The 15,401-nt window shown below is 36.3% G+C and overlaps 1 protein-coding gene across 7 annotated transcripts in view; it reads left to right on the forward strand.

Annotated features, from left to right (window-relative positions):
• Positions 1 to 15,401, forward strand: part of DPY19L1 (dpy-19 like C-mannosyltransferase 1) — a 142,854-nt gene that overhangs the window by 43,788 nt on the left and 83,665 nt on the right. For all 7 annotated transcript variants that reach the window (XR_009155115.1, XM_058183355.1, XM_058183354.1 and 4 more), the window contains 4 exons: positions 10,382 to 10,473; positions 11,876 to 11,975; positions 13,949 to 14,026; positions 15,277 to 15,363. Coding sequence is in view for 6 of the 7 variants with exons in the window: in XM_058183355.1 (XP_058039338.1) it covers positions 10,382 to 10,473; positions 11,876 to 11,975; positions 13,949 to 14,026; positions 15,277 to 15,363 (357 nt within the window). In the remaining variant the exon portion in view is untranslated. The remainder of the gene's footprint in view (positions 1 to 10,381; positions 10,474 to 11,875; positions 11,976 to 13,948; positions 14,027 to 15,276; positions 15,364 to 15,401) is intronic.

The raw sequence follows: 15,401 nt of genomic DNA on the forward strand, positions 1-15,401 counted from the left end.
ATCATTTCCAACACCATCTCTATCTTGCCAGATAAAATTTGTTCTAAAACTGTCATTTCTTCAGTAACATTTTTTTGACTTAGTCTGCCCATAGAACTAGACATCATTACTGACATTATTGATATTGTAGCTATTAATTTTGATATCATTTTCAAAGTCTTGTTTGGTATTTTCATTATTACAATATTTTGCACTTTATAAGCTTGCATTTTTTTCTCTATCTAAAATCTTCAGTCCTCTTTAATATCAGTTTATCATTGGATGTTTATGTTTATCACAGTAATATTTATTTATCACTGTTAATATCTTTCAAAAACAAATTTATTACCTACTGTGATAACCAGTAGTTGCTCAGAGGTTCTCCTGGCCATAACTACCACCTGCTCCTTGAGCAGGAGTTCCACAGCCTTGTGGAAGCGAACACAATTTTAGCAGAATTGCGTGGAGTTATGGGTACACTGAAAATGGCAGCCAGTTTCAGGAGGCCACTGCATGCCCCAGGGAAAACCACTCAGTTCTGCTTCTAATGTGGTCTGCATTGTTTATTTATTTATTTATTTATTTATTATTTATTTATTTTATTTGTCACAACATTATATATAAGCATAAGGATGAAATAACTATATGATATATAAGCATATATATAATCATAAATATGTAATAACTATATGAAATTGTATACAATCAAAGGGAACATTAGGACAGGAATGGTAGGCATGTTGGTGCTCTTATGCATGCCCCTTACCATGCCATTCCTCTTAGGAATGCCCTCTTAGGAATGCCCCTTACCATGCAATTCCTCTTAGGAACGGGGTGAGGTCAACAGTAGATGGTTTTTGGTTAAAGCTTTTGAGAAGAGATTAAAGGGTTAATTGGTTAAAGGGATTTTGAGAAGAGACCACAGAGTCTAGTTTTTTTCCAGACTCTGGAATTCTTTGCAGCATTGTGCAGACTGCGTTAAGGAAGAAAAATGAAGCGGTTCATTTCTGAACTTTATGACTGCTTAACTGGAAACAGCCACTACTTCATTGTGACTACAAGGGATTGTGTGCAGGCTGAAATTGTGGCTGTTCAAGGAGACAGCCACACAGGCCAGAGACATGTAGCCTGTATTGCTTCCACAACACGAGCTCTGGAATTTTTCACATGGTAAGTGTGTAGTGGGTGATGGGTGCAGCAGGAGTAGACCCAAAGCCTGCCGGGACCTAGCAGAGTGGAATGGATAAGAGAGAAGTGGAGCCACTACAGCATCCCTGCAATATGATCTCTGTGACCATATTATAAGTAATTGTGTTCTCTTTGCTGACGATGTCAAACTATTTAACACTACCAACAATACAGCTACCCTTCAAAAAGACCTTGACTTTATGTCAGAATGGTCAAAAACCTGGCAACTCCAAATCTCAACCAGCAAGTGCTCTGTGTTACACATTGGAAAAAAGAATCTGAACACTAAATACAAGTTCGATGGACCTTACCTTACAGATGACCCCCACCCTGTTAAAGACCTTGGAGTTTTCATATCAAATGATCTAAGTGCCAAAGCCCACTGCAGCTACATTGCAAAAAAGGCTTTAAGAGTTGTAAACCTAATCTTGCATAGCTTCTTCTCCAGAAACACTACACTACTAACCAGAGCATATAAAACATTTGCTAAACCAATTCTTGAATACAGCTCGCCTGTCTGGAACCCATACCTCATTTCAGACATTAATACAATTGAACGTGTCCAGAAATATTTTACAAGAAGAGTTCTCCACTCCTCTGAATACAACAAAATATCTTATGCCATCTGACTTGAAATCCTAGGCTTAGAAAACTTAGAACTCTGTCGCCTTCGACAAGACCTAAGTTTAACTCATAGAATCTTCTATTACAATGTCTTTCCTATTGAAGACTACTTCAACTTCAATTGCTACAATACACGAGCACACAATAGATTTAAGTTTAATGTTAACCGCTCCAATCTTGATTGCAGAAAATATGACTTCAGTAATAGAGTTGTTAATACTTGGAATACACTACCCGACTCTGTCGTCTCTTCCCAAAATCCCCAAAGCTTTAACCAAATACTGTCTACTATTGACCTCACCCCATTCCTAAGAGGTCTGTAAGGGACATGCATAAGAGCACAAGTGTGCCTACCATTCCTGTCCTATTGTTTCCTCTCATTATATCCAATTAATATAGTTATTACATACTTATGGTTTTATATATATGCTTATATATTGTATAGTTATTTCATGCTTATGCTTATATATACTGTTGTGACAAATAAATAAATAAAATAAATTGGGTCTTAAGGGTGAATAACCATGGGGAAACTGCAGTCTCATAACTTTGAAATGGAGTTGTAAATTATAGATTGCTTTTGGAGGGAAATTATAACTTTGAACAACCAAAAAGTGACCAGTCCATTTAGCATGGACTTCGTGTATTTCATCACTCTTATCTTTAATTCCATTCACCCTCATGGCTCCTTATTTAAACCTTTTCACTAATTTCTAAAATATTTTATTTTCAACAAAATGACTCCATATTTTCTCTACCTCAGTTTCTAACTACCTTGTTTTAAATAATTTTATTTCCCTATTCTCAATTTCATCAACCTATTTTTGTAGCAGTAATTCTATTGTTTACATTTTTTTCTTCTACAGTCTTATTCATTTCATCATTCTACCAAGCATCCTTTTTTCATAAACATAGTTAGCTTAATTATATACATTTTGGAGATATTCAGTAACATAATCTTATTCTGTAAGAGCAGCATCCCCATGGTCATGTGATCAGAATTTGGATGTTTGGCAACTGGCATGTATTTATGATAAGTGCAGAGTCCTGAGGTCGTGTTGATCACCTTTTGGGACCCTCTGACAAGCAAAATCAATGGGAAGCCAGATTCAGCCAACAGCCATGTTCCTAACTTTCAAGTCAGGGAGTAGATGGTTAAGACCAAAGCATCTCCTAGAAAATAACCTGAGATTTCCAACAAAAAAAGTGCATATCACTTCATAAAGGGTCAAAAACTCTTACATTTTTAAAATCTCTGAATTCCCTTTCTTAAGAAAAATTCCTTTTCAATTTTTTTTAAATTTATTTTTTCAATTTTTAAATTCCTTGTTCCAATTTTAATCGTTTTTCAACTCTTAAATATCATTTTTAATTTAAAATTCTTTTTTCAACTTTAAATCTTTTTCAATTTTTAAATTATTTTTTCAATTTTTTTTAAAGTTCTTTTTCAATTTTTCAATTTCTTTTTTCAACTAAATATTTTAAAAAGCAGTTTACATATTAATTCTTTAGAAATTTTAAAATTCTTGACAATCTAAGAGGAATTTTTTTAAAAAACCACAGAAAAAGAGACAGACACTTAGTACACACTTCCAAAGTATACCATATGTTTCAGCTTATGCCCATAGAAGACCCAAACTATGTATGTATTAAATGTAAACTACTTGAATTACAAGAAGAAAAAGTAAAGGGTTTAGAGGCAACTCTAGCCACTTTGAAAATTAACAAGCAAAACGAGAAATCCCAACTTAAACAAGAAGACTACAACCAAGTAAAATACAATAGGGAGCAAATGATGACCCCATATGTGAACATAAAGAAGAAAAAGGATACACCCAAATCAAACACAATAGGGAACAAACAGCTTCTGTAAAACATGTACCTACTTAAAGACCAATGAAAACATGTCACTCCTAGAAAAAAACAACCAAGAGCAAAATCCCTACTATCTACCTTAACCCACTCCAATGAAGCCCCTCTGGAACTGAGCAATCACTTTGATAGCCTCCTCCTGGAAGAAAATATACAGAAACTCACAAAAGAGCTTTCATCAATAGTTTCTACAAAAGAAGCACAATCCAGCATTCTTGCAACAGGAAGAAAAATATTCCAGACTTTCCTAGGGGAAAAAAGGTGAATATTGGTGATAGGAGACTCAATTCTTAGTGGAATAGAATCTATAGTCTGCAGACCAGGCAGCCACTCTAGGGCCGTGATGGTGAACCTATGGCATGCGTTCCGGAAGTGGCACACACAGCCATCTCTCCAGGCATGCAAGCCATTGTCCGTTGCCCTTCCAGCTTGCGTCACGTCAGCCAGCTGGTTTTCAGGTGTGCAGGAGCGCCAGACACCAGAAGATCAACTTCCTGGCGCGCGCATATGCATCGGGTGGCTGCTCTTCCAGTTTCCAGCACGCGCTCACACACACACACACACACACATATTTTGGTACTCTGTGCCGAAAAGGTTCCCCAACACTGATCTTGGGAGTTATATAGTCTTCCTGGAGCAAAAATCAAAGATATAACATAGTACCTTACTAAAAGAATCAACCCCCTGGATTATAATCCCTTTCTTCTCATACACATGGGAACCAATGACACAACAATGAATCTGAAAACAATAACGGAGATTACAACAGGAAAGAAAGTTAAAGAATTAGAAGCATAATCTATACGTCCATCTAATTCCTATACTTCCAGCAAAAGACCAAAATCCAATGAGAGAGCAAAGCATTTTAGAAATGAATCACTGGCTTAAAAACTGGTGTCAACAACAGAACTTTGGCTTCCTAGACCATGGTCTGCATTACCTAGATCAGTGGTAGTCAACCTGGTCCCTATTGCCCACTAGTGGGCGTTCCAGCTTTCATGGTGAGTGGTAGGGGTTTTGTCCAAAACTGAAGCACGTTCCTTTTTTTAAATTTAATTGACTTTTAAAATATTTTCATAGCATTATTTAAAAACATTTTCATTAGGTTTTTATAAAATTCCCCGTGACAATTTAAATTTCTGAAAATATACTATTTGTATCACCCACACATAAGTTTAGTTCACGTTATGTAAGTGAAACTAAATGGCGCTATAGTGCAACCACAAACCAAGCCTCGTCCTAGAATAGCTCACACATTTCTCCCCACACCACCCGGCTGTAACAGACAAGCAAAGCTGGCAGCCGGCGCCCCCCCAAACCCAATCCACGATGTGCGAGAGGCATGCGCAGACGATGATACATGACACATTACTGTGGAACTGGTGGGTGGTTAGAAAATTTTGCTACTAACAGAGATACAAAAGTAGGCGGTAGGTATAAAAAGGTTGACTACTCCTGACCTAGATTGTTGTGTCTCGTTCGCTTTCCCCGCAGCCGGGCCCCTCTGATCTCCTTCCGGACACTGAGGAATGTCCTGGCATGCCTCCAGGCCCCAGTCCTGGCACCCTGCCCAGACAGGCCGAGGAAGAAGAAGTGCTTCCAGCCCCCAGCCCTGGCTCCATGCCCAGGCAAACGGAGCAACTAGACCCCTCCCCCTCCCCCATAGCATGTGAGCCTGAGGAAGGTCAATTACCAACAGCTGGAGCCTGGAGCGACCCTCGCTTCAGGAGAATTGATTGGCGGCGTCAACAGAAGGAAGGGAGGGGCAGGCCTGGATAAGTGCTGAGTCATGGAGCCACACCCCATGGCCTATATAAATGATCTGCTTTCTGGCATTCTCTGAGTCAGGCAAAGTCTACCTTATATTGCTGAAGTCACTTCTTGGTCTCCTGCCTGCCTTGAGAATTTTGCTAGGACTTTGGCAGAGCTGCAGAGGCACGCCTGATTCGGATTTCCCTGACCCGGCCGTCAGCGGAGGAGTGGGACACGACATAGATGAAGAGTTACTCCCAAGAGATGGACTGCACCTCACAAGAACTGGAAAAAATATATTCGGAAAATAACTGGCTCATCTTATCTAAAGGGCTTTAAACTAAAATTGAGGGGGGAGGGGGGCAATCTTCATGACCTATAGAACCCAAGCAAAAATCACTAGATAACCAATCACGTAAGTAGGAAGGGAGTAAAGAGAAAAAAAGAAAAAAGAAAAACATAATGAAATAGAGAATGATGGAAAGGATGGAAATCCCAGTTATAACGTAGGAGATATAGGAAACATATCCAAGACCAATAGGACTCAAATGCCTATACATTAATGCTTAAAGTTTAGGGAACAAACAGGGTGAATTTGAAATATTAGTACGTGAAGGCAGATATGATATAGTTGCCATTACTGAAACTTGGTGGGATGAAACTTACAATGAATATACTGATAGAAGGATAAAAACTATTCAAAACAAACAGATCCGATAAAAGAGAAGGTGGAGTTGCATTATATATAAAAGATCACTACATCTTTACAGAAAACCAAGGATGAAAACCTAGAATCCATATGGGTCAATATAAAAAGGGGAAAATGATATTGCCATAGGCCAGGGATTCAAATTCGATTTCATTGAGAACTGCATCAGGGTTATGTTTGACCTGGGGGGCTGGGGTGGGTGGGGCCAGAGTGGGCATGACGTGCTTGATGTCACTCATGTCAGGGGTGCCTGTGGCAGCCTAAGTGCTCTGCCAGTGAAAACAGGCTCCCAAGCTCCATTTCTGGCTGCGACGGCCTCTTGCAACCCTCTGCCAGCGAAAATGGAGCTCGGGCGGGAGGGCCCTTCGAGCTTCATTTTTGCTGTCAGAGGATTGAAGGAGGCCGTTGCAGCCAGAAATAGAGCTTGAGGGCCCGTTTTTACTGGCAGAGCACTCAAGTGCCAGTCCTTCACTGTTTCCAGGGTGATCTAAGCACTTTGTGGGCTGGGTCTGGCCTGCGGGCCTTGAGTTTGGCACCCCTGCTATAGGTGTATACTACAGGCCACCCAACCAAACAGAAGAAATTGATAAATTCTTTGCTACTCAATTAACAAATATATGTAGAAAACATACCACAATAGTAATAACTATTTAACTACACTGATACCAACTGGGAGACAAATTCTTCAGCAAGTGGGAGAATAGATTCCTAACTAACTTACCTGACAACTAGTCAAGGAAATCCTAAAGAGAGAAGATAGGAAAGATATCAGGCAGTGTAGAGAAAGCAGAGCTACTTAACCCTTTCTTTTCATCAGTCTTCACACAAAAGGAAACTATTGCCCAACTTATCAAAAATGTAATTGTAAAAGACAGATTAAAAATAAAAGTTAAAATAAGCAAGAAAATGGTAAAAGAAGACCTATCTGACCTTGAGGAATATAAATCACCAGGACCTGATAGAGCATCGAGGAACTACCAGAGGATTGGAAAAGAGCTGATGTGGTTTCTTTTCTTTTCTTTTCTTTTTTTTAATTCAAAAAGTTTTACAGAAAATTTTTCCCCCTTTCCTCCCCCTCCCATCCCCCCTCCCCCCCCCCCGACTTCCCGGAACGAGCACAAGGTATAGTTAAAAATAAAACAAACATATGCTAAAAAATTTTCGTCCCAACTTAATTATACCCCTACAATCATCAATTCCTAACTTCCCCCGAAAACAATCAAAAATAATAAATCATAATCATTCAAAAACAGTCTGATAACTCTTAGTCTGATATCTACTTTGAATATAGTCAATCCATTTTTTACATTCCTTTAAGTATCTTTCTTGCATATTGTCTTTCAAAAAGGCTGATATCTTCGCCATCTCAGCCAAATTGGCAACTTTCAATATCCATTCTTCTATTGTAGGTACTTCTTTTTTCTTCCAGTATTGTCCTATTAGTAATCTTGCTGCTGTTATTAGATTTAAAATCAATTTAGTCTCAATTACTGTAAAGTCCGTAATAATTCCCAACAAAAAAAAATTGCGGCAGGAACTTTATCTTCTTTTTCAAAACATTTTGTAAAATCCACCAAATTTTTATCCAAAAGGCCTTTATATCCTTACAAGTCCATAGCTGATGTGGTTTCTATCTTCAAAAAAGAAAAAAGAAAAACAGACCCAGGAAACTACAGACCAAATAGCCTAACATCAATACCTGGGAAGATACTGGAAAAAATAATAAAAAAAACAGATCTATGAACATCTAGAAACAAGGTTATAACTAGCAGCCAGCACAATAACCAATCTTATTTCATTCTTTGATAAAGTCACTAGATTAGTAGACCAGTGAAATGCTATGGACATAGTATACTTAAATTTCAATAAGACATTTGACAAAGTAGACCACAACCTACTTCTTGGTAAGCTAGAAAAATGTGGAATAGACAATATCACCACCAAATGGATTTATAGCTGGCTGACAAACTTTACTCAACGAGTAGTCCTTAATGGTACTACATCCACATGGAAAAAAGTAAGCAGTGGGGTACCACAAGGTTCCGTCTTAGGCCGAGTACTCTTCAATATCTTTATAAATGATTTAGATGAGGGAATAAAAGGGAAACTCATCAAATTTGCAGATGACAGTAAACTGGCAGGAATAGCCAACATACCAGAAGACAAGCTCAGGACCCAAAAAGATCTTGACAGACTTGAACAATGGGGCCCTATTCAACAAAATGAAATTTAATGTGGTGAAAAGGTAAGTTTTACACCTGGGCCAAAAAAACTAACAGGGACCTAAACATGAGTTAGCAGTGTACAGCAGCAGCCAAAAAAGCTAATACAATCCTTAGTTGTATATAAGCAGACGCATAGAATCAAAATCATGTGAAATATTAGTACAACTTTATAAAGCCTTGGTTAGACCATATCTGGAATACTGCAGTTTTGATCACATTACAAAAAAGATGTTGAGGTTTTGGAGAAAATGCAAAGAAGAACTAAAATGATTAAAGGCCTGGAGGCTAAAACATGAAGAACAGTTGGAGGATTTGGGTTTGACTAATCTAAAGAAAAGGATTGGGGGGACATAATAGTATTCCAGTATTTAAGAGGCTGCCACAAAGAAGAGTGGATTCATTTGTTTTCCAAAGCACCAGCGGGCAGAACAAGAAACAATGGATGGAAACTAACCAAGGAGAGAATTGAGAAACTTCCTAACAGTGAGGACAATTAACCAGTGGAGCGGCTTGCCTTCAGACATTGTGGGTGCTTCATCACTGGAAGTTTTTAAGAAGAGAATAGTCACTTGTCTGTATCAGTGGTAAAATCCAATTTTTTGTATTACTGTTCTGTGGGCATGGCTTAGTGGGCGTGGCAGGAGAAGGATACTGCAAAACCTCCATTCCCACCCCACTCTGGGGGAAGGATACTGCAAAATCCCTATTCCCTCCCCACTCTGGGGCCAGCCAGAGGTGGTATTTGCCAGTTCAGCGAACTACTCAAAATTTCTGCTACCAGTTCTCCGAACTGCTTAAAATTTCCGTTACCGGTTTTCCAGAACCTGTCAGAACCTGCTGGATTTCACCCCGGTCTGTGTAGGTTCTTCTGCTTGAGCAGGGGGCTGGACTAGAACACCTCCAAGGTCCCCCCTCCAGCTCTATGGAGGGGACCTTGGTTCTGATTCTTTCCTCAAGATTCACAATTGACATTTTAAAAAACAATAGTCTGCCCCATATTCAGGACTCTTCATCCTTGAATGTTTTACAGATTTTCTTTCTTTTCATTTTAAACAATCAAATTAATTATTGTTTTAGATTTGCATTTTTTCAGAAGTGATTTGAGTGATATCCATGAGTGATTTTTGCATATATCAATTATTTGAAACAAATAGGCTTTTACCTAAACAGATACTCAACATAGTCACCAATCTTACTCATGCTTTGAGTATTCCAAAGCACGTATGAGTGGCTCAGTAACTTTGTATTCTCTTATTTTGTTTTTCCCTTCCCATCATGTTACATAAAAGAATATTTTCCCCAAAAGAATGTTGCTGAATAATTCCAAAAACTCATATCTGATTTTTCCGTTATCATTAGTCAGTGGAGCTTAAATGGAGCTATCATTAATTAAAATAGATTTTTATTTTTATTTAGTATGTTGGTCATGCCAATATTTAACATTATTCATGAATCTACTCAACAATAGTTGGTAATATTTGTAGAAATATCTATTTGGTGTATTTCAATAGATTAAATTGGATATATAATTAGTAATGTAATTTTTAAAAAATATAAAATACCATTTACTGTAAGGAAATCTGCAAATCTGATTACTAGCCATCAAATTATGTACAGCATTGAATCTGGGATTCTAATTTATACTATTGTTGTAATTCAAAGCTGATATGCTTATTATCAATATACTTATAATGTTAATTGCCATGGCCATTATTAGCTATAATTAATCTTAGTTTTCTTTTGAAGTTATGTTCCCAATTTAGAATAGCAGGACTAGTTTGGCTTATTGGGAAAATGGAATAAAAATTCCAGGAAGAAAAGTAGCTGCAATATTCACCTGTAAAGTAAAATTACAATATATATTTTTTATAATATGGACAAGTTTTCTTACATTATGGACAATTTTTTAAATCTTTTTTTTAAAAAATTTCCCATAACTGCAATTTAAAACCCAGATAAATATATTTTCTAAAGATTGATGAAGGAAAAAAAGAACATTAGAATAACAAATTACCTGAATTCTTATTTTCAGAGTACTCGTGTGATGTGGACTCCTCCTCTTCGTGAAAGCTTTTCTTATCCCTTCCTTGTGGTTCAGATGTTGTTATTAACATACATTCTCAGGTAATTTCCATTCTTTTCTGTTCTTAAATATGAAAACAAAATCTTCAAACATGATACTGATTTATGCATTCGTAAGTTATAAAATGGTATTACTCCTATGTAAAAACCGTATTTTTCGGAGTATAAGACGCACTGGAGTATTAGATGCACCTTAGTTTATGGGGAGGAAAATAAGAAAAAAGCTGATTGGCAGGTGGATTGGCCTCCCGGAATACCCCCAATCAGCTGTTCCCAGAAATGAATTTTAGCAACAGATTCCTTGGTTGTGAGCTCTGTGCCTTGCTTTTTTTTTTGCTTTTTTTTCTGCCTCTGAAACTCTGTTTCAGAAAAAACTTTTTTCTGCATCTGACAGCCTCCGAAAAGAGCTTCAGAAAAAAAGCCCCTGAAGCTCTATTTGGGAGCTTCTTTTCTGAAGCTCCGTTTGGGGCTTTTTTTCTGAAGCTCCGTTTCTGATGCTTTTTTCAGCCTCTGAATCCTCTGTTTGAGAAGCTGGGCAGAGTTACATTCGGAGTTTAAGATGCACCCAGATTTTCACCCTCTTTTTTTGGGGGGGAAAGGTGCATCTTATACTCCGAAAAATATGGTAATTTGCTTTAATTTATGGTACATACATGTAATGGTATAGATACAAAAGCAGGAAGATGCTCTGAAATCATGTTTAGCTGTACCTTCCTATTACAGCCATTATTATGTGTTGTCTTTTCTAGTATCTTCAATCTAGTATACTTCCATCATCCTCAAACAAAGATGATAGGATGAGAGAGATAATTCAAAATGTTGGGGCAGCACCAGATTGGGAAAGACTAGAAACCTCATTTGTAATTGGTCCATAGAGAACCTATTCCTTTTACTGGGAGAAAATGAAAGTTTACATGTGACTAAATACCAAGTTTTCTGTATGTTTTCTTAAAAACTATTATCATTTCTCTTTCATGAGGAATGATTAGGATGATCCTGTGTACATCTAAATGTAGTAAGAATTTGTGTCAAAAATTACTTTTACTTCTGATAAAAAGGATAAAAGATATCCTATTAGAGGAAGTGGGAAAATGAAGATCAACCTGTGTTGACCCAAAGTTTTTATAATGATTATAATGATTATAACAATCATTATAATGATTATAATGATTGTTGCAAAGTCAGCCAGCTGTTTAGACTGCATTTGGAATTTTTATCCAATTATTATGTAATTATTAATTATATTACACATAAATAAAGGGTGTGTGTGGAAGGTTTTTTTCTGTTTAATTTTATGGTATTAGATATCTATCTTAGGAATTTTTCTATACATTGCTTTGAAGCTTAACCAGAGTTCAAGTCTGTTGAAAAAAAATAACTATTGTTATTTAGATACGTTAACAGAGCCATTATTCTTAATCAATTTCTTATTCTTTTCCCCAAGGACACAGAATATAAATAGAAGAAGCTTGATTGCACTATCTGTTTCTAATGTTCTATTCATGCTTCCATGGCAGTTTGCCCAGTTTGTTCTTTTAACACAGGTAACATAATATCAATAAATATTATTAGAATTTTGCATACCCCTTTATCAGTGATGCAATGGTTCAGCAGTTAAAGCCACAGAGCTTTCAGCTGGAAAATTGACAGCACAGGTTCAAGACCCGGTACGCACAACAGGGTGAGCTCCTGTTACTTACCCCAGCTTTTGCCCATCTAGCAGATCAAAAGCATGCAAATATGAGTAGATAAATAGATATAACTTTGGTGGTAAGATAATGCACCTTCCAGGCACCTTGGCATATAGTCATGTTGGCCACAGGACCATGGAAATGTCTTCGGACAACGCTGGCTTCCTAAACTAAGAAACAGATGAGAACTGTCTTTACCTTTATTTTATCTTTATGTATATTTGTTGTCTCAAACAACTGTTGAAAGAAGAATAGAATACACATTGTACATTTAACACCTGAGAACAATAATAATTTCTGATTTGACCACAAATGTGCCATAGCCAGATAAAAATTATCAAAAGCTTACAAGGTTACCATATTTTCATTCATGTAGAATTACTATAGGCTCCTTCTAAAAATAAAAAAGTCTAAATGATAAATTGGGGAAATTTGCCCAGATTACCACAGATAGACATACTGCAGTAATGTTTGTCTCATCTGGCTTTCCTAAGAATTCCCTCTGGATCAACAGGTTTTTCAGGATATATCTCCCTCAAAGCATGACTTGAGCATTTTCAATCCCATTTTAGTGGCATCAATTATGTTCCCACCTCCCAAATATATAAACAAGTGGGATTTTGTGACTTTATCTGAGAACACTAAACTTATATTTCTATTAAAAATAGGAAAGGCTGCAGTGAAAGGTTCAACTTTTGCAGACCAACACAGACATATCAATTGCATACCTGCTTGGTAGCATCCCCAGTCTTTAAAAAAAAGTGATCCCCCCAAAAATATTAACTTTTGCTCACTTATTTTGGTGAGCATTGTAAACAAAGTCTCTGTGAAACTAAGTCTAAAAGTGGCTGGCTGCTTGATGCAATACAGTATCTTAGTAGTCGACCAAACTTGAATCCTCTAGCATTTAAATAAATGGTATACTTCAATCTATGGAAATATATTATTAAAAATGTCTACTATCTTAGCCAATGCTCTAATCATGAAGTAGTATAAGAACAATTTTACATAAAGTTGATATAGTTTCTAGAATCTGTTGTTCTCAATGTTCCAGTATTATAGCTATAAATGCATAGAGTGAATCGGAGCTTATGTATTGGCCCAATCTTTTTCAATTTCTTTTTAAATGCATGGGTGTAAATCCTGTCAAGGCTGAAATTCTACCCACTCTTGTCAGCTAATAGAACCATTATCATCCTATTGGATGCAGTTGATGTATCTCTTCTTTAAATATCTTTAATAGTTAGGTCTTGCTCTCATAATATAGATAAAATGGCCTTGACATCAGATATGAAAAGAATACATTCGTCATTTAAAAAGAAATGGTCTTCCATTTCACTACTTTTGGAAAATTTATACCGAGTATGGAGGGGAAAGCCAACATCTTTCTCTTTTGTATGATGAAATGTCAATAATCATGTCCTAGTGATTGTTAAGATATGCAGAATGAAACTATGAGTTGTCTAAGTCTGTATAGTTCTGTAAATATTGCTCTGAAGCAGCCCTTTCAGATCCTGAAATTTCCCAACCTATGACAATTGCTAGGAATTCTGGGAATAAGAGTTCACTTGTTGGAAAACAGGTGGAAATTTGGGAAAACAGGTGGAAATTCACAGTATTTCAAAAATTAGAAATAGTACTATAAATTATGAAATTAGCCAATTAAACTCTATATTCCAATTATAAATTTAAACTGTTGTGTGTAGTTTATATGATAAAACTGTTTAAAATTCCTTTTCTCTTTCCATTTTTTTAGTTTATTTTCAGCTTTGATACATTTCTTTAAAATATTTTAGATAAAATGCACTATATTTTTTCAATTACAGGTAGCATCTGTTTTTGGTATATACATTTTGGGATTTATAGATTCAGCCAAACTACAGAAGATACTTTATGCACATATGGTAATATTTCCTTTATATTTTTAACAATATTCTTTGGTAAAACCAGTTTCTGAATGTTTGTACTTTTGATTATTCCCAAAAGAATGTTAAATTGTTTTTATTAATAACAAAATGTTATCTCACTTTTTAAGGTAACATTAAGCGTAAGAGAGGTGATATTGACAGGAATATACAAGAATTGTTACTTAATCAAAGAGAACTAAAGCATTCTTTAATTCCTGTAAATCAGAATAGCATTCAGAAGAGACTCAGGCAGGCTTCTCCCTTAGCCATTGGAATAAAACAGGAAGGGAAGATAAAGGTCACTCAGGCTTGCAAGATTTTATTAATATAGGTAGTCCCTAACCTATGACCACAACAGAACCTGTAATTACAGTCATAAGTTGTGACAGTTGTTAAGTGGGTCATCATGTGACCCTGCCCAGTTTTACATGTTTTGCAACAATAATAAGTAAACACATTAGTCATTAAGTGAATCCATTGTTTGTCCTAGTTGCGGTCATAAGGCAAATCTCACCTGTTGCAATTTTCCGTGGTCACATGATCACTGCTTGTAACTTCTTGATTACCCCTTGACTTTATTTGTAAGAAGCAGCAGTGATCATAAATAGTGATTAGGTGACTACAGGATACTGCAACGTAACTGCATGCTGATTGCAAGCATCCAAATTGCAGTTAATGACCACTGGAATGTTGCAATGGTACCAACTGTGAGGATCCCTCCTACGTCCCCCTCATTCAGGGACCTTTGTAAATTTGAACAGTCACTGAAAGAGTGAAAAGAGGAAAATGGGAAGAGAAAAAAAAATGAGCATTAATCATCATCGAATCATTAATCCTCATTGAATCATTGAATCAACAGTCACTGAAAGAGTGACTGTTGATTCAATGATTCAGTGAGGACTAATGATTCAGTAACTGTTGATTCAGTGAGGATTAATGTTCATTTTTTCTCCCTCCCCCCCTATCATCTTTTAAGTGCTTACAATCCAGTTTCAAGAATTGTTTAGTTGCTGTTTTTTAAATAAACAAACATGGTAGTTAATTTGTTTATAAATTGAATACAATATAAAGTTAGAAAAAAATCCCAATTATTTTACAAGACTAATTTATATTTTTGAATATTTTGTCACATTATTTTAAATAATGTATAAGAGAGCATTTTATAAACTTTTTAAAAAAATCTTGTAGATACTCTACACATTTGTCAAGCTTCTGTAATCTTAATTAACATCTTTATGTCACATCAGGTATCACTTGCTGTATGCTTTGTCTTTATGTTTGGAAACTCTATGTTGATGACATCCTATTATGCTGCCTTTTTGATAGTCAGCTGGGTAAGTTTTAAATGAATAGCCAATAATGATTTACTTAG

The sequence above is a fragment of the Ahaetulla prasina genome, chromosome 4 (assembly GCF_028640845.1).
Source record: "Ahaetulla prasina isolate Xishuangbanna chromosome 4, ASM2864084v1, whole genome shotgun sequence".
NCBI classification, from domain to species: Eukaryota; Metazoa; Chordata; class Lepidosauria; order Squamata; family Colubridae; genus Ahaetulla; species Ahaetulla prasina.